The sequence below is a fragment of the Lissotriton helveticus genome, chromosome 4_1 (genome assembly GCF_964261635.1).
Source record: "Lissotriton helveticus chromosome 4_1, aLisHel1.1, whole genome shotgun sequence".
Lineage (NCBI taxonomy): Eukaryota > Metazoa > Chordata > Amphibia > Caudata > Salamandridae > Lissotriton > Lissotriton helveticus.
Window position 1 is genome coordinate 203,339,214 of NC_136063.1, and position 20,516 is coordinate 203,359,729.

Below are 20,516 nucleotides of genomic sequence, written 5' to 3' on the forward strand. Positions count from 1 at the left end.
GTCAGTCCACTTTTTTTCGCATCACATTTCCTTTGTTTGCCTTTTCTCGTTTCTTTCACTAATTCTGGTGCTTGCACGCACCTTTAACACTTTCGCTCTTGCCTCCCTAATCTTTCTTGTGTCCTATTCTATGCTTAATCATTTTACCTCGCTCTCATTTCCCTTTCCTTCTCTTTTGTCTCGTGCCTGCTCCATTCTCCCTCCTCTTCCTAGTACTGCTTCTTCGCCTTCTCTCCCTTCAGATCCCTCTTCACAGTGTTGTAAACGTATGCAGGAGCCGCTTCCAGCACTTACCCGTCTTTCACTCGTGTTCACACACATGGAGTTTGTAGCACATTTTCTGTGCGGAAATACGGTAGTAGTGATACAGAGAAGTAGCTACTGTGTTGTGCTCGGATCTGGGTTTGTTCAGTGTGTTTGCTGATGAATGGAATGTAAAACACAAAAAAAGACCGAGCAAAACGTGTTCGTTCTTGTTGCTGCCATTAGCTCAAGTACATGTTTTTATAAGTGATATCTCGGGCATTACTCTATTTGTATTTAAGATTACAGTTCTCGAAAAAACACATAAAATGGACTTCAATGGTTATCTTCCCTGTTTATTAAGTGGTGAAGTTTGTTTTTACTATGAAATCAGAATGGGAATAAGGAATTCCTTGTAATGATATTTGAATGAGATCGGTTTCCTCAGAATGTTTTTTTTTAAACTTATTTTTAGAACACATTCTCAGTTGTGATGGTCCATGTGAAATGTGGCTGCCTGGGAGGTGAAGTCAGTTTCCCAGGACTTAAGCATCCAGACAGGGAGCGGGCTGGGACTGGTGCCAAAGAACTCTTAACCCGTGGTGTTGTCTCAAGATGTTGTACTGGTAGTGTATGGTGGATGTTTAATCCAGTAACTGCTTGGAGCGCATCACGTCGAAGGGGCTTCAAACCGTTCGCCCACCACTTCACATGTAGCTTTTTAATGAATCCACTTTGAAAAAAATACAAGAAAAGCACAAAATGCCTATAGTTTTGAATTTCAGGCAGAAATACTAATTGGACTATTGGATTAATCAGTGTTTTGTATTAAAGGAAAATTAATTTTTAATAAAGTCAGTGTGTTCAGATGACGACATCCGCTCTTCACCACATCAACTGTGTCCATGAATTCCGTGGTATATTCAGGGGAGATGCCATTCACTGTCCAACAGGTTGACCGATCTGCCCCAGTTAGTGAAATTGTGTGCTCCTGGGCAATTCTGCTTATCACTGCTGTGCCTCTGTTCTCATAAGATATAAAACCTGGGATGCTGAGATCTATAGTCTATTCCCATTACAGCGTTTTATAGCAAATAAAGGTTATGCATGTACATGTTTGTGAGAACTCCGTTCTTTGGATTTTTCAAGTGTCATCTGTTTGTGATGCTGTATCACTGGGAAGATAAAGGGATTTTAAGCAACCGACCAAAGACACTCTTTGGGTTACTCTTTTATTATTAATAGAGACATAAAGCAGATGAACATGCAATTAGATAATTGTGATGTTGGATCATAATAAATACTTTGTTTGGAAAAACGTGTGTAATCTCTGGCCATTGTGTGTGATTTAGCTGATAATTTAACTTGTCTCTGGAAAATCCAATAATACATATAACATAGATGGTTCTCATAAAAAGGATGTCCTGTTGGTCCATATAATATTATTTTAGCATTCATAAAATATCTAGCATATATTTAGAAAAATGCTTGATAGGTATATCTGAACATGAATCAACTCTGTAGAGGCGAAAGGAACGTTTTATTGGACCATCACAAGTGATATATGAAGGTTATATGTTTATGTTTTAAGCTTTCCGAACCCTCAGGACCCTATTTCTGATCTGAAGCAGCAGAGTGTTCCGGATGATTTGGACAGTTCAGTGAACACTAGGGAATGCAGAGGCAAGAGTCTGACCGAGATTGTAGGCTAAGGGGAAAGAGGGCAGCTCACAGCTAAAAACCAGGTCTGCTAAATGGGTCCTGGTTCCGCAGTAGGTTAACTTAACTGCAGAGCCACATAAGCCAGTTCTTATGCTTTTGGAAGTTATAATCCCTACTAAGAAGGCTCTTTCTGCACCATTGCACCAGAGTAGAAGTGAATCGAAAGGGTGAACAGTAGTGCTGCAGGAGTATGAGAAAAATGCCAGCCTGTCTTAGCTCATCAGCTAAGGACAGTAACCACATTTATTCTCAATTACCCTACTCATAAATATATGCACGAGTAATACACGAAGGTACACAGTCGCAACCAGTTGTTTGTTTAGGAAGGTGTTTTGCACAATGCTGACATGCCACTTCACCCCTAAGGGAAGCTCCTTCAGTTGATGTTGACTGGCAGATTTGCGTCTTCTTGGAGGGGGGATTGTGATAGCGGTTCGGTTGAGTTCTTCACGTAAGGGATTGGGGTGCAGGGGTGTCACCCTACTAACATTAACATGTCTTTGTCAGGAAAGCACATCAGAGCAATGAGGACGGGCACTACTTAAAGGGGTTTCACTCTGCTGTGACATGTTACCTGTTGAAGAATTTTGAGACTAAAGCGGTTTTCTACTCTTTCCTGGATTGTAGGGTGCATCTAGGCCCTCAGTGATGGAGCTCGCAGCAAATAAGGCCCCATATCCATATCATATAATCAGACTTAGCTAATGCACCCGCATTAATATTGCTGGATTTCCCACCTAATAGAATGATATATATATAGATAGATAGATAGATGGTGTATTAATTGATAAACTTCGACTTTCTGTCAAACTCTGTCCATGGGAGTTATACCATTTTTTTTGTTTCACAGAAGTTCTTTATGATAGCTCCCTATTTAGTTACCCTGTGAACCTAAAGATTATCAAGGTCTGGTGTTGTAGGTTCGCAGACATTTAGGTCATAAACATTTGTAGGTATCTTTAAACTGCGAAGCAGGTTCTGTCTGCTGCCAGCAAATTTTCTCTCCTAAATACTTATGAAGAGTGTTATAAATATTGGCAACTACAAGGGTCATAATATTTTTTCTTAGTTTTCTTCATGAAAGATCACCAAGGACATTTTGCACATATAATCTAAACATTTCTACATTAACAAGTACACTTGATAAAGGTACATCCTTGAGTCTTGCTTCTTAGGCCCATGTATCTAGCTCCCTTGCTTCTGACAAATAAAGTAACTGCTTCTTCAATGACAGTATCTCTGCAAAACCTGCATCATGGTTTTAGGCATAAACTGTTTGGCCTGTATTATCTCTGATCTCCTCCTATGAAAGCACATTTGCAGGAACCACGCCTATTTTGTTAAAATGTTACTACTTATTATTTGGAGAGATCCAGTCTAAATGGAGGGAATGGGGCTGTTCACTCTCAATCGGTTTAAAGTAATCTTTGGTTTATGATGTTCACACACTCTGCGCATTGGTAATCCTAGGTGTAGATTTTCAGCAGCTAGACATACTGTTATTTCCACTAAGTACTCAGTAAATCAATTTGGTTCTCTCATAGGCTTTAATATTCCCATGTTCTATTGTCTTGCTCACATGTTACCTCTATTCTCACTAACAATCTACGTAGTCAAAATCTATGCTTCTCTTCTAAATGGAATGAGACTGACGCATCTTTCATGATATGGTTTTCGTTTTTGTTGCTGCTAAGGGCTGTAGCTTGTCTCCAGTGAGCCAGGCATTCAAAACTCCTCTCCCGCTCCACCAGCTTTTCTATCTCATTGGTGCTTATGTTCCAGAACTAGTCATGCAAGTGAAGCTAAAAGTAACCACTTGCTTTACAAAGGTGACTGTATTCTCCAGTGTTTTTCTGTTGTCAAATAACCACAGGTCCACATGATACGCACATTCTGCCTTTATTTACTCCGCCGCTCCCCCCCCACCCCCCCTACTCTGTTAGGTCTATATTTTCCTTTACCTCATTTCCTTCTTTGGCTGTGCCTGCAAATCTGCAGCAGGATTTGGGGCGAGGATATGGATCTACATCAAGCCTGCTTGTCCAACAACTTTTGGCATGGGGCCTTTTCGACATAGGTTAACTGTGTGTGAGAGAAAGAGATGGAGAAAGAGGGGAATTGATTCAGCTATTGTCCATTAGATTTATTTAGCACCCACGTCAATGCCCAGCCAATTTTCAATATCTACCATCCATTTGTCATTCGAGCCACCCTTTTATTTTTCTTCGCCCAAAAACTGCCTTTTCTTAACAGTGCAGTTTTTTGTTATGAGTACCCCCGCTTCTATCATTTAGCTAGTTTGATCCAGTATGCAGTTACAGACCTTTCTATTTGTGTCCCTCGCAAGGCCTCAGAATGATGGCATGCCAGGAAATGCTTTGGAATGTTTGTGGTTGGAACACTTTGCAAGGACATTTTCAAGGGTTTGATAGTACACATAAATAAAACAGGATTGCTACATGCCAGTTTATTGTAGAATGTCATGATTTTGGTGCATGTGACTAAAAGAATCAGACTTATTTTTTAACAGTTTTTTTTGTTTTGTTTATTTTTGTAACAGATTGCTAACCAGCACATATACCAGCCAGTCGGTAAACCAGGTAAGAAAAACTTGAGCATTCATTGCTAAAATGAAGAAATTCTGTTAAGGACATGCTGTCCTGAATTCCTACATTAACATAAGGATTTATGCGTTACGATTACATATATGATAATGTAACAGCAATTTTGAGATATATATATAGATTTGAGAGATATATATATATATATATATATATATATATACACATATACACACAAACACACATATATATATATACACAGACACACACACACACACACACACACACACACACACATATATATATATATATATATATATATATATATATATATATATATATATATAATGCAAAAAAGAAGTAGAGAACTTAGGATAGTTCTCAAGTTTAGGTGGAAAACAGCTCCTGTATAAAGCACCCTTAACACCAGCGACACTCTAAATTTGCTCACCTCAAATGTCTGCTTTTCTTTCAAAGTCTTTAGGCATAGTATTAGCACAGTACCATCCATGCCAAATTGAAAGGGAAGAAGTATTTTGCCAGTCTCCCACTGACGTCACTACCTATACCTCCCACCCACCGCCTACTTCACCTACTTCACCCACACTCCTCGCCCACAAACACGCCCACACTTTGAATGCCAGCCCACTCATTAGCACCGCAGAACCTTCCAACAACGCTAGTATATCCCCCCACTCGATACCCTGCCCGCTTTCCAGCTCACTACTCAACCATTCACCAATGGCTCTCACCACCAACCCCATCCCCAATGCACCTCCTGACCTGACTTTCTCCAACCTCCAGCAAGTCAAAGAGGATATTCTACAAATCAAAAAAGATGTCCACGCAATCAAAGACCTTCTCTCCTCACAGCCCAGTCCACGTCCCACCATCCCTCTACCCCACAAACGACGCACCCCCCATCTTCCCACCATCCCTCTACCCCACAAACGACGCACCCTCCCTACATACCCTCGCCTCCAACGACACCCGCGCTGGCCGACTATCCCAGTTCGCAATAACTCCGACCGCCCCCGTCGTGCCCTCAACGCATTGTCGGACCGTGACTTATGCTCTCTCCTACGCTCTTATGGCCCAGGTCCGGTAAAACACATATCCAACACACACATCCCCATACCCACAATTCTTACAAACCCTCTGAGGCGCCCATCACTCAACAACAGAGGTTCCGTCCCTAACAACCTCAGAAAAGTCCCCCTCACACTAGAAAGCTCGACCACCCTTCTCTCTCCCAAACTCAAGTGCATCCTACTGAACTGCAGATCGGCCCAGAGACACTCCTCCGATATTGCTGATCTCGTCTCAGCCAGGGATCTGGACCAAGCCATTCTAACGGAAACGTGGCTTACTGAAGCCTCTACCCCGATTATGGACATCCTAGTCCCCCCCCAATTATCACATCATTAGGCTGGACAGGTCTCCTGGCAAGACGGGCGGGGGAATTGCATGCATTTTTAGGAGCAACCTCTCCGTTACTAAAATCACCTCCCCCTCCCTTTCCTCCTGTGAACTCCTCTGCCTCGACATCACCAGCGAGGGCAAGCAAGTTTGTGCTTTACATCTCATCTATCACCCGCCTGGTGACAATCTCATTTTCACCCAACAACTCATGGACATGATCAATTTCAATGCCGGTCGGCAGACCACCCACGTCTACCTGGGTGACTTCAATCTCCACTGGAACGATCAGAAAGACACAGTGGTGAATAGTCTCAAAACTTTCCTTAATTCGCTTGACCTCACCCAAATATGCGATAGACCAACACACGACAAAGGCTCGATACTCGATCTCATCATTGCCAAGGAGAACGCTACACAACTGGAGACGATTCTACCCTGCGACTGGTCAGATCACCACATTATCACCTTCTTTATCAATGAAAAAGTTAAACCTAACCCGACTCAACCAATCAAATCCAAAACATGGAAAAGGGACATGAAGAATCTTAACCCCTCTACCCTGCCTCCCCACATCGGCAATCTCCTCCTTCCCCCCTCAGGTGCCTTGGATGTTCAATCACTGATCAACCACTACCTTGACTCTATGAACACAATAGTCAATGAAGTCGCCCCACTGCAACTGAAGAGAGTCTCCACCAAAATTTCTAACCCCTGGTATGATGATAGACTCAATGACGACAGGCGTACTATGCGAATGGCAGAGCGCACCTGGAGATCGGACCCTTCAGCACTGCACCTCAAAAGGCTTAAGAACAAGAGAAATGCCTACTTCAGGAAAATAAAACGCACAAAGTCGGACTTCTTTAGCCGCCAGTTGGACCAAGCAAAAAACAGGCCAAGAAAGCTGTTCGAACTAATCAAGACCCAAACAAAGACACAACCTTTACAATTAAACAGCACAACAAGCGACACCCCACACTGTGAAGCCTTCTCTGCTTTCTTTAAGCTAAAGACTGACAACATAAGAAATGACCTCATCATGGATGTAATCCGATTCCCCAACCACACCAGAATGGCTAACACTCAACCTAAAAACAAGGCATCTTGGCTGGTCTTCGATACCTACTCGGAAGAAGCAATACACAAACTGCTCTGCACCTTGAAGCCCTCTAATCACCTCACAGACCCTCTACCTGCTAATGCTGTAAAAGACTTCATCCCCTTGCTCCTCCCTCTCTGGACCAAAATCATCAACAGCTCCCTGCAACAAGGTCTCATTCCAGACTCCCTCAAGGTGGGGCAAGTCACGCCTATACTAAAGAAATTACAGCTGATCCGTCTGACCTAAACAACAACCGGCCCATCACCAATATCTCCACCCTGGCCAAACTGCTGGAGAAATGTGTCCATCTCCAACTAACAAAACACATTGACCAATTTGACCTCCTCAACCCTCATCAATCAGGCTTCCGAGCGAAACATAGCACGGAAACAGCTATGACACACATAATTGATGACGCCCTCCAAATTCTTGATCGCAATGAGTCCTGCCTCCTCATCCTTCTTGACCTTTCGTCAGCATTTGACACGGTCAAACATGAGAACTTGCTGGAGCTGCTAAGCTCTAGAATGGGTCTATCGGGAACTGTTCTCAAATGGTTTTCGTCCTTCCTTCACAATCGGTCTCAGAAGTTCAAGATCGACAATGTGCTATCTACATCTGTGCCTGCAGATCTAGGTGTTCCACAAGGATCCTCCCTCTCCCCCACACTGTTCAACCTCGTCATGGAACCGCTCGCCACCTTGCTCCAAGCTTCCAATGTCCAATTCCATATGTACGCCGACGACACACAACTTTACCTAAAGCTACAATCCCCGGAAGATATCAAACATCTGAATTCCACGCTTATTAACACTCAATCCTGGCTGGCCGATAATCACCTCAAACTAAATGCTCTGAAAACTGAGTTCCTACTCATCTCACCCCCGGCGAAAATTTCCACCACCCAAACCTGGCTCATAAACCTAACAGCACTCAATGTCCAACCTATCATTGTGGATTCGGCGAAATCCCTAGGCATCACACTCGACGCCAAACTCAACATGCAGCAGCACGTTAGCAAAGCCACAAAAGCAGCTAATTTCCAAATCAACACACTGAGGAAAATTAAACCCTTCCTCCCGGCCGAAGACTTCCAAACTGCTGTACAAGCTTTAGTCATCCCTCGAATAGACTACGTAATTATGGCCCTCAGCGGACTCCCGCTATCCACAACAGCACCCTTAAGAGCCTCCCTGAACGCTGCAGCGAGACTCATTACTGGCTCAAGAAAACATTCGCATATATCCCCAGACTTAAAGTCTCTAAAATGGCTGCCCTTTGAAGCCAGAATACAGCTAAAAATTGCAGTTATGACACAAGCGGCCTTGCACCACAATGCGCCCAACTACCTCGCTCAAAAGTTGTCTATATCAGGAGGCTCAAGATCCAATAGAAGTACAAAAAATCTACTCCTGAAACCTCGTAGATTCCGGAAAGAGAAAACATACAAGCGCTCCTTCTCAGGAATGGCACCCAGGATCTGGAATGCGCTCCCTCCTGAAACCAGGCTTATCTCCTCCACTGCACTCTTCAAGAAAGAAGTGAAAACCATCCTTCTGGCCAAGATCTCCTGAACCTTATAGGTGCTGGATCAGAGACTCTGCATTGCTTTGCACCACTGTTCACCTGGTCCTTTGGCACTATACTTCTGCGTGATGGGGACACCACTACGCTATTCTCTTACTACCGACCAATATATGATACACGTTGGTTTACTGACTCACTCTCCCGATGCCCCCACTCAGTTCTCTCTACACTAAAACATTGATATAAGCCATCCACACACCCATGGTGTACCTGAACACCTCTGTAGTGGGAACAAGGACTTGTGCCTTTTGATATTACTTGTTTACCTGATTGTATACTGACATGTTTTATGTATGTTATTATTATCCTACCATGTTAATGACTATTATATTGCTACCATTTTCTCTGTTCATTCCTACTGCCCCCATCCTGTGTTTGTGAAGCGCTCTGATATCTGTAAGGATCTTGTTCGCGCTATACAAAACTTTGAATAAATAAATAAATTTCTACAGCAAAGTTTTTAAGCATAGGACTAGCTCAGTGCTATCCATGCTGAGCTGTAAAATGACAAAAGCCTTTTACCACTCCATGCACAGTATTACAGCTTTGAATTGGTAAAATACCAACCAAGCCAACCTGAAATGAATATAAGCAACCCCTGTTCAAAGCTGTAATACTGTGCCTGGAGTGGTAACAGGCCTTTGTCATTTTACATCTTGGCATGAATAGCAGTGTGCTAAACCTATCCTTACAAACTTTGCTGTACATGTCTGGTTTCAAACCAGGCTTACAACATCTCCTCAGCTAATCTTTTGACGGTGAGCACCAATTTGGAGCACAAGTTCATTGGATGTTGAAAAAAATTAAGAAGGACACAGAGACAGCTAAGGCAATGGGTGCCCTGCAGAAGCCATCTGCCCCTGCTCTTTTCACGGCACGCAATATCTTGGGTTGTCCAACACCCCCCCCAAAACATCTACATCCTTTGGGGTTACTACAGGGGAGGATACACTGTCCATGGTTGCGCCCGGTGCAACTGTTTAAGGATTCACTGTGACAAAAACAAGGACAGTGTACCCTTTGCAAAATAACGGGCCCTGTAGGACATATTGGACTTTATGTCAAGGTCCCAAGTAGAGTTCGGCCAATTGAAGAGGACAAGGAGAAGCAGTGTCAGTGCCTAAAACTGAGACAGTTGATGGGTCTGAGGAACTGGGTAGCAAGCCAGCTTATTCAATCATAGGTATTTAAAATTGTTTTACAGGTGTAAGCCTTCACATAATTATTTACCATGTCTTTTCCATTAGAGCCATGGTGCACACAGCACACCCTCTCTTCATCTTTTTAAGAGTTTCTGACATACTGTTATTATTATTATTATTATGGAAACTTATGGAGAGCGTGACTACCAAAAAGGGTCTCTTGGCGCTGGACAAGGCAACAAGCAGAACCGCCGTGGGCAGCTAACTGAAACCTGTATAGCGGAAAGTCAGACATGACAGCTAAAAAGCAATGTCTTAAGGTTCTTGCGAAAGATAAGCAGGGAGTGACAGATCCTAAGAGCAACCGGGAGGGAATTCCAGAGTTTATGGTCCAGGTAGGAAAACAAGCGACCCTTCATGCGAGCAAGACAAAACCTGGGCATTGTAAACAATGAGAGGTTGGATGATCTCAACTGTCGGGTGGTCACATATGGTTTTACAAAGCCTTGAATGTATGAAGGGGCCAAGCCATGTCTGGCCCGGAACATATAGCATAAGGCCTTAATTTGATATGCCTATCAACCCTAAGCCAGTGTAGTTTGTGAAGCAGCAATGAAACTGAAGCATATCTAGGCAGCCGAAAAATAAGACGAGCGTCCGTGTTCTGAATGATCTGCAGGCGACGGATCAATGATGTCTGCGCCCAGGTATAGTTCATTGTCATAGTCCAATCTGGACGTCACCAGAGCCTGCTTCACTGTTCTCTGGATGGCTGGATGGATTAGCCAGAGGATCTTCTTGAGCCATTTGAGAACAGAGAAGCAGGTAGCCGTGACCTTAGACACCTGAGGCTTAAGGGAGAGGTTGTTATCGATGATGAAGTCAAGATTCTTAACCTTAGATAACATATAACTTAATCAACAGCTGAAGCTCTGCCTACTTAGTTTTATAGGCCCAGTGAAGACATTGCGCAATTTGGATTTACGAGTAGCTTAAAACCTGCATTGAAGGCCCATTTAGAGTTTTTAGAGCCTATACTGGAAAAAACCCTCCTGGCTAACAGAGATGCACTCCTTCCCCATGCCCAATTCTTTCATCTCCCTTTGAAGTTCTGTGCTGTCCTTTGATAACCAACTAGAATTTAGAGATACTCTGGAATAGCTAGAATTGTGTAAATCTGATATTGTGTCTGAATTGTCCAGTTTTGTGATCCTCCCCAGTATATGCAAGTCAGGATTTTAAAAGTTGTATGTATAGCAAGATTCTATATCACAACTAACCTGTGTGTAGTTTCGCTAGTCTTAGCTGATTACCTCAGCAGGAGAATGAATTGTCTCCTGGCATTGCCAGCAAGTAGCGCTCCAGCTACCTGTGAGTAGCTCTCTACTGTGCGGCCCAGACTACTAAATTTGAAAGTTTTGATTGTTGAATTATTAGTATCCCAATACTAAAAAGCATGTACTCGAGATGAAAATGTGTATATTTTCAGAACTCCTAAGATAATGATTGGAGAAAAATTGTTAATTTTCAAAATTAGTTGAAAGATATTATTTGAGTTGGAGAGATGTATTACTCATATTATGATTTTGGCCCTGGAGGGTTGTAGCTATGAATGTTTTTTATTACCCATGTAAACGTATTCAAAATTGATGGTGCTGTTTTACTTTAGGGCAGACAACCCTGACTAATGCACTGGTGTGATCACTGCAGACAGTCTTGGATGGAGTGCTACCTATCACTACTCTAACACAGTAGTTCGGGATGGATGACTTTTGTTGAACATAAGTAGCTCTTATCATCATAGTAACTTTATTTCGACTTTTTGGGTCATAAAAGTACATAGATTAAAATACAACAATTTAAATTATAACATCCATATTTTGAATTACAATTGTGACAATAGAAAAAACAACGAAGAGCAGCGTAGGCCATAACATTTACAAAATTCATACAGTTTAGCATTTGGGGCCCAATTGTCTAAAAAAATAAATTAGTATAAAAAACATAAAAAATCTATTAAACATTTATGTTGGGGCCAATTAAGAACAAACATAAACTCCAGAGTGAAAATGCTAAAACTAGAAAATCTTGTTATCTAGACATCGATTTCTAAAAATCGCCCTCGCTTTATCCACATTTCCTGCAAAAATGTAGACATTGCAATAACAAATAATGGTTCCATCTCAGATTTTAAAATTCTGAGTGTAACTGAGTAGTTCCTTATGGCCAGGTTCCTGCATAATTGTATGATCCATTTTTCCCTACCCTGCTTATTGGCCGGGCAAAAAAAGACCACATGGGCTTCTGTTTCTTCTTTCACATGGCAACCAGGGCAGAGATAACAAGAATCGTCTGTCCACTTATTTGTTAATGCAAATAACAGAAGGGTGCTATATCTGAATTGAAGGTAAAGCCTCCTTGTCGACGATGGATGTATAGTATCCAAAGTCTGTTCAAAGGAATAGCTAGATTTGTAATTCAGAAACACCCAAGTCAAGCTTGCGATAGAATACACTTGGTTTAAAGACAACAGATTGTGATCTTTCAGGAGTTTGGATAGGGTTTTTTTCGGGGTAATTGCGCATGCTTCCTCCAGGGTTGCCCAAAGATCCTCTCTCCCAATTACCTTAAAGGAGTCCCTTACAAAGGACAGCCAAGGTATTCTTCTAACTGCTCCTGGTAGCTGTAGGAACGTCCTGAGGTCCTCCCTGTAGGGACTTCGCTCCTCAGTACTCCAAAGCCGACGCCAGTATAACAGTGGTCGACTTGAGATAAGATCCTCCACAGGGAGGACACCCAGGTCCATCTTAAGTGGGACCAGTGGGGTATTAGTTGGCAACGTTGTGATACTTTGGAGGAATTTATTTTCAGTTATCGTTAATATTTTTGTTTTGCTATGCCCCCAAAGTTCCGCCCCATATAAAGCCGCCGAGCGAGCTTGCACTTCGTAAATCTCCAGTAGGGGACTTATTGCTTTCGATGAACAGCCATTATTGACTTTCCTTATCCCACCTATTGTCTGAGTAAGCCTCAGATTCGCCTTTTCAATTTGGGGGGTCCAGGCCATTTTATCATTCAGTGTCAAACCTAGATATTCAAAGACACTGATGCGCTCCAGTGGAATATCATTCGTAACTGGATGGGGGTAGGAAGAAGATTTGGCGCTAAACACCATATATTTCGTTTTGTTGATATTAACTTGAAGTTTCCTCTTTTTGCAGAAATCAGTAAATTCCCTTAGTACTCTCTGTATCCCCATGGGTGACTTTGAAAGGAGCAGGGTATCATCCGCAAACATCAATGCTGAAAATTTGCGGGAGCCTAATTTTGGGGAATGAAGATCCTTTCCGTGGTATAGATCTTCCACTAAACCATTGAGGAAAAGCGAAAAAAGGGTTGGCGCCAGTACACAACCCTGACCGGGAATGGGCCGTCAGTTGTGCATCTTTTCCATACCTCACTCTGGCAAAAGTGCCTTTATGAAGGCGTTGCAGTTGTAAACAGAGATAAGGTGGAACCCCCATGGTGTCCAAGATCTTCCATAGTTGGTCTCGGTCAACCATATCGAAAGCTGACTCTAGGTCAACAAACATTAGATATAAACTCCCCTGCTCGAGTATTACATGTTTCCAGTGAATCAGCTGTAACCTAAATAATTGATCCACAGTGGACATCTTGGCCCTGAAGCCTGCTTGGAGAGGGGTCAGTATGGCCTGTTCTTCGATCCATTCCTGTAATCTCCCCAGCAGTAACCTCCCATACAGTTTTTGCGGAACATCGATAAGGCTGATAGGCCTATAATTCGAGGGTTCCAATGGGGATCCCTTTTTGTAGATTGGGACGATCTCAGCGCCAGCCCACGTTGGCGGCGCAGGGAGACCGTACTGAATTGCATTGAAAAGTGCTACAAGGTAGGGGGCCCAAATTAGCTGTTCACTTTTGAATAAGTCACCTGGGATTTTTTCCAATCCTGGGGCTTTATTAGGTTGCAATTTAGCCAGGGCGGATTCCACTACTCCCAGTACAAATGGGGGTGCATCAAGTAAACTTCGAGGATTAAAATTACAAACTGGAGTGTTATTTAAATTTAATTCTAAAGGGGAAGTAGAGTATAATCCCTTAAAATACGAGAACCTAGTGTCTTCGTCGATGTTAGGGTCAAGTGTAGTTCTGCCTTCTACTTTCCCGTGATGGATAAGGTTCCAAAAACATTTACTGTCTTTGTGATCAAGGGCCCTCTTAATTTCTTGCCACTTGGCTGTTTCCCATTCAAGTTTTGCGTTCTTTATGGTACTCCTGTGGCCCTTCCTAGCTTCCCTAATACATAAATAGTCGTACTCCTTCAATTCTGTCAAGAAGGCCTGTTTCGCTACCCTGCATGCTTTAGTATACCAAGAATTCCTAAGGCCTCCAGATTTAAAACTATGCGTGCCACTCCTATTAAAAAAAAAAACTAGCCAGAGCCTCAGTATGTCTGTGGTGTAAGGTTCCTATTTCACTATCAAAATCAGGATACATTATTTTCCCTGCCAGATTACTAGCCCTCTCTAATACTGGGATGATACTAGCATACAGTTAAGGTAATGATTCCTCTGATTCTTTTACCTTGATCCATCTTATCCGCCTCCCTCCCTCTACAATGGCCAGATTGTTTTGGAACTTCTCCTTACCAATATTATTAGTCCCAGACCATTTGCAGTCCCAAGTCATGACTAGAGGGTTATGGTCGCTCTCAGATCTTTCTCCTATAGCAAAATCCTTTACCTTTTGCCATAGCTCCATACTGATCATGATATAGTCAATGGCCGAGGACTGACCAGGTCTCTTAAACTTTGGCCGACCGGGACTATCACTTGGGAAGCGGCCATTGCAAGCCCTTAATGCAAAATTCAGGGTCAAAGATGTTATCTGAAGGGCTAGCGGAGTCCATTGACTGGTGGAATACATGTTTAGGGGAGGATTAACCAAGTGGAGTCCTCTTCCTCGTGATCAGAGGTATGTCACCACTTAACGGCTCAAAATGACAATTAAAATCACCACAAATTATCAATTTATAATTTCCTTCCAGTCTGGCTAAAAGGTTTGTCAGACTGGTGATTTCTGGTGAGATCCCACCATACTTCATCGGGCGGGAGTAGACATTTACAATTGCAAATTTTTGAAAATTCCTATGAGTCAGGGTAATGCAGGTTATGTCTGGTGAATGCGTCTCAATTCGCTTAACCGTACAACCAAGATTTAAAGCAACCCAAACACAGAGCCCCCCAGACGGTCTACCCATTGGGCCCTTAACAGCCCCCTCGCAGTGAGCCACGAAACCTGCCCTATATTTTGGTTCCACCGCCCAGGTTTCCTGGAAAACACATATGTCATGAGTATCAATATATTCCCCCCCAATCTGGCTGGTCAAGTTTAGAGGTAAGGCCCGCTATGTTCCATGACAACAGTTTTGAGCCAACGTTGGTTGCCTGGTCTGGGAGCCCTTCCACTCCCTCAGTCAGTAAACTAGGTATGTCAAAATGTGATATATTACTATGTCAACATGTGATATATTATAAGTAGCTCTTATTACACAAAAGGTTGGAGACCTCTCTGGATCATTAAGCTTAACTAGACTGGGATATGGGTATAATATAAACAATATCTTTTATAGTTCTGTTTGCTGTATTGTCATTTCTGTGTTTTTGCCATATGAAGAATTGTATCTGAAATATTATATTTAATTTCCACGGAGAGCAAGTTTGAGCATTACACATTTTATTCACTAGATCATGCAGCTCCACCAAAGAAACCACCTCGTCCTGGAGCCCCAAGCCATCTGGGTAGCATTGCAAGTCTTAACAATCCAGTAGACAGCTATAATGAAGGAATAAAGGTAAGTTTATTTATATGTCAACGAAGGGATGACAGCTTTGTTCAGAATCGTATGTATAGCATTCTTTACATGTAAAAAAAAAGGCTGAAGGAGGCAACAGCTCTGAGATATCAGCCAAGTCGCTGAAATATTTGGCAAAGTAGACTGAAAACTACATGATCAAAGAAGAAAAAAACTTCAGTCATTAATGAGTGATTGCTGTCGTGATTTACACGTGGATAAATAATCTGCAATTGATATGGACCTGAAGGGTTTTAATGCAGACTGTACAATAGGAAATGTTGTAGCTCAATCACATCACAGCTATGTCAAGCATGCTAGGCACGCAACATGTCAGCTGGCCAATAACTTCATTCAATTGTACATTAGTTGTATGTAGATAATCAGATGCCCCACTCAAGCTCTTTCAGTTTTGCTTATGCCCACTAAACACAGACTCCTAACAAATGTCACTTTTTCGCATCTCTCCTGCACTAAATCCCTTTTTGAGCGAGATATGTGGATGTAGAAATATTAGCCCCTCCTTTTACTGGGTTCCTGTCGACATCTGATACTGGGAAAACTCCATTGAATCTCGCCTTGTCTTTACCACAGGCTGACATTTCCCATATTGGTAAATCGTACCTATTTGTCCTGTCTTGCTTTTCTTTGTTGAGTATATTGTTAGTAACATGTGTCTATACCATAATGCGTTTTTTCATACTGGATCACAGGCTTTGAAGTTATTTAAGGGCCATTTGTTGCTGTAAATATACATGCCCTGCATACTCCTGCTAATTTGTGTTGGATCTGGACTTTTGCAACTTGTTTTTAGTCAAAGAAGTTTGATTCACAAGACGTCACCATCTGTCCGAAATGCAACAGCACACAAGCTTTACCTTAGAGTGTTTTCTCTTGCAATCCGTCATGGACAGTCGAGAATGCTACCCCAGAGCCAATTCATCTCAATGCACCAGGGCTCCTATTTCTTGCTTATGCTTTGGTTCCAGCAGCTCCCTTCAGCCATGGGTTGGATGATGTATTTTTTGCAGCAAGAAAGGGTTCCATTCACAGTAAGAGGTCCCAGAAACCAAAGGCCAATGCATGGGGCATGTAACTGGGCTGCCTCTCCAGGGACAATCAATCCCACTGGAAGGAGATGGAGAAGTTGATGAAGCTCCTAATACGTGGGGCTTACTACAGGGAGTACACACCGCCCAGTCACACAACTTGTCAAAGCTTAATATTTTAGTTATCAACAAAAAACTCATTAGAAGGTGAAGACGCCCTCAACCTGCTTGTCGCATTTCCTGGGGAGCCCTAGCAAACAGAAGCCCGCTTGCAGAGGAGGAGAGGCCAGCAATCCTGAGGCACTCTTAAGTGTCAACCGCGGAGCAGGATGCCCTCAACCTGCATGCTACATTCCCTAAAGACTCCAACACCCAGGAGCCCGCTTGCCCAAGAGGAGGGGCAAGCAATCCTGCAGTGCTCTTATGCGCCAACTGAGACCACAGACACGTGCCTGAGCATAGACATCACCTGAAGGAGGGTGGGCTGGACCACCCCTCCAAAACACACACACTCACACTCTGTTTATTTTATTTTTCTTTCTTTTTTCTGCCAGCAATTGTTTTGACACTTTTCCTTGAGCATAGGAAAACGTAAACCACTTGCAGATACTTCGAAGCCTAACACTATTACATCCCTGGACGGATTCTTGCAGCGTGCTGTAGTGGTTCTCAATAAGAAAATCCAACTGGCAGAACGCCAACACTCCCTCTCCTCTCTTCCCATCCCTCCACTACCATCAAGTAGAGCAATTGCGAATGCACCCTGAGATGAGATTACGACTGGAGACCCCTTCCTTATTGGATCAGGGTCTGAATATTCTTACACATGGCTCACTTCGGCCTACTGCTGGAGCTCCAACGAGGCCTAGCGGAGTCCCTCTTCCTTTGGAACCTGAGATACTGTTGGATTCCATTGCTGGTATTTGGTATGCAGGGAAAAGAAAGAGGGTGGATACCTGCTCCAAATCTATGCGCCCGAGTAACCACCACCAAGACGATGGAGGTGGATGTGTCTGACAAAGACTAGATGGGGGTGTTATTTGATGCTTTCTTCAAAAATTGCAACCGATATTTGACCGGCTGGTGGCAATAGAAACTGAGCGAATCAATTGTAAATTGCCCTGGACACTTCCCGAAGCACCAGCAACCATCTCTTCCCCAGTGGCTATCCCCCGGCTGTGACCTCTTGTGTCAGGAGTGGGATCCAGGGAATAAGGTGAGAATAGGTCAACAACCTAGATTCCACGCTGCAACCCCCCCCTGTTGTCAGTCTCCGCTCTACAGGACAATTTAATCGCCCAACAGGCTGTGGGCGCTAAAACTGTTTTTGTTCCTAGTTCGGAGGGGCCAGGCAGGTCCAACATTGGTAGTAAAAACTTGCAGCATCCCTTGCAGGGAGTGATGCTAGGGAACTTTGGTAATTTAAGATGTGCGCTCCTTTTTCATTCTAACAAAGACGTGGTCATTAACCTCCCACCAGAAGCTACGCCATACGTTGTGGTGCTGGGAAATCTGACCCTGCTTAAACCTCCTATTTCATAGAACCATAGCCAACTAAAGAACAAGGTAACTCACTGTTTGGTGATGCACTCTTCTCTGTGTGCACATGAAGGTGGATGGATTAACTGGCCGGGTCCGGTGGCTCAGTGGACTAATAAGTCTACTTCAGGGGCCTGTGTTCGACCACATGGTCACAGGTTCAAATCCCAGTGGGTCCACGCAGCCTTTCATCCATCTGAGGTCGATAAAATGAGTACCATTGAGTTGGGTAGCAACAAACATCTGTTATTCAGTGCCAAGATACCCGTAGTGGTGAACATGCGATTTACAAATACACGTGTTATGTTATGTATTAACTCAGTAAAGAGGGTGAATTGGATTGGAAAAGACGTGAAAGTATCTTAGGGGGACTGCCTGATAATAAACTTTATCAGGCCCTTAGCTGCTGGGAAAGTTCTTGCATCCTTTGAGCATGCATATACCAGCAGCATTTCTACTGCAATCCTAGCCCTTTTGGCTTTTTTTTAGGCCTGATGCTCTGTTTTCCCCTTCCATACTACAAAGAATCAGGCCCAGGAGCAGCGTGGTGAGCTTTCAGCTTCCTACCAGATGGCCACTTCGAATAGATACGCTCCCTAGAGTTCCCTCGATGCCTGTGAGTGACGTATAGTACAGGATGCTTTAAGCAATGGTGTCCAGTCTCCACTTGCAACCCCTGTTGAGGCCGTAGCTGGATCCAATCTCAAGATGCTGAATTTATTAAGCTGGAACATTGCCGGACTTTCGACCAGATTTAAGGAGGATAACTGAATGAATGTTTTAGAAGATTTGTGGTCATCTCTTTACAAGAAACCTGGGTTACTACCAACTGTTTCTTCCTGGAGGGATACATGTCTTTCTTTGCTCCTGCCACTGAGTCCCAGGCCGGCAGACCCTCATTTTCGTATCCCTGGCAGTTGAAAGAAGGTTTGAAGTACTATCTACTGGGGTTTCTGCTCTCCGAATATTATTATGCTGTTCTGCAGGGTCTGTGATAACTCGTTGCTGAATTTTATATTGTCAAAGGCCCATTGCATGATGTCTGTAATATCCTTAGGCAGCAGCCAACAGCACCCAGTATTGTATGTCTCCCTGGGGGTTGCATGTGGAACATTCTCATCAAGGCATAATGTTAAATGGGATTTTGAATCAATTTATTCTTGATTTTTCCTTTGACAAGCTTATTGCTTCTAATGCACTTTATTTAAGCCTCCCCTTTACAGGCAGAGGGAGCGATACAATAATTGATTTTATTTTTGTTTCAGCACCCATTTTCCTTAACACCTGATCTATTTCAATCCAGCAGAGCCTAGTTTGCTTATCCATACAATGGTCACAGGCGGTGCGAGTCAATCCCCTAGCGGTAAATTGAACGTGTGAAGTAGCCAGTCAGGAACGAAGGCTCAGATGATCGCAAGTAGTGCTGGAAAGCTTTAATCAGCCCCATTTTTCTAACTGTAAAACTGAGTTTACAATCTGTTTAACTAGTGATTCGAACCCCAGAGATTTCTTGGGGGCAAACCCATCTCTCACGATATGTCCACTCACTTGGATGTTCCTGTGCCACCAGCAGGGCAATATGGCACCTAAATGGTTTCAAATTATCTGTTCCTAAGCATTATAACATTTAAAACCTGCCTTAAATGCCAATCCTATGGATTCTGGCCTTATCGAGAATTGCCATAAGAAGTACAAAGCAGAAACTGGGAGACACAAGAATGCTTTAACCCCTTCAGTGCTAATGACAAGGGTAACTCGTCATGGAGTTTCCATTGATTTCAATGGAAATTCAATGGTCCTCCTAGCACACCCCTTAGCATCCAAGTGGTTAAGAGATAAAGCGATAGATAACTTTCTAGAAGCAAGCACGCTGAGAAGTAGCGCCACGTTTTGGAGTTTTATTAACAACCCCCTATTTGCATCTGATGACATGGCATCTCGTGACTCTCACATCAGTGAAGATAGCTGGGTTTTCGTTTTTGAAGGAACATCCGGCAGTGTTATCTCCAACGATGGGAATGAAGGTAATCAGGAGGATGGGATTTCCAAGCTGCTATTTACTTTAGATGAAGTGAAGAAGGGTATACAAGGTTTATCCCAGAACAAGGGCACAGGATCGGATGAGCTACCACAAGACCTGTTTATTGATGACAGAGGTCTGGGCTCCAGTATTGACCCAAACTTTAAATGCTGCAGTTGTGTGGGCCCCTCCACAGCTGTGGGCTACCTCTATTATTGTACCTGTATTTAAAAAGAGTGACGGGGACAACCCCC

General features: G+C 43.2%; 1 protein-coding gene across 18 annotated transcripts in view; it reads left to right on the forward strand.

Annotated features, from left to right (window-relative positions):
* PTK2 (protein tyrosine kinase 2) overlaps positions 1 to 20,516 on the forward strand; it is an 858,662-nt gene that overhangs the window by 729,563 nt on the left and 108,583 nt on the right. For all 18 annotated transcript variants that reach the window (XM_078686693.1, XM_078686689.1, XM_078686690.1 and 15 more), the window contains 2 exons: positions 4,526 to 4,565; positions 15,548 to 15,654. In XM_078686693.1, coding sequence (XP_078542819.1) covers positions 4,526 to 4,565; positions 15,548 to 15,654 — 147 coding nt within the window. The remainder of the gene's footprint in view (positions 1 to 4,525; positions 4,566 to 15,547; positions 15,655 to 20,516) is intronic.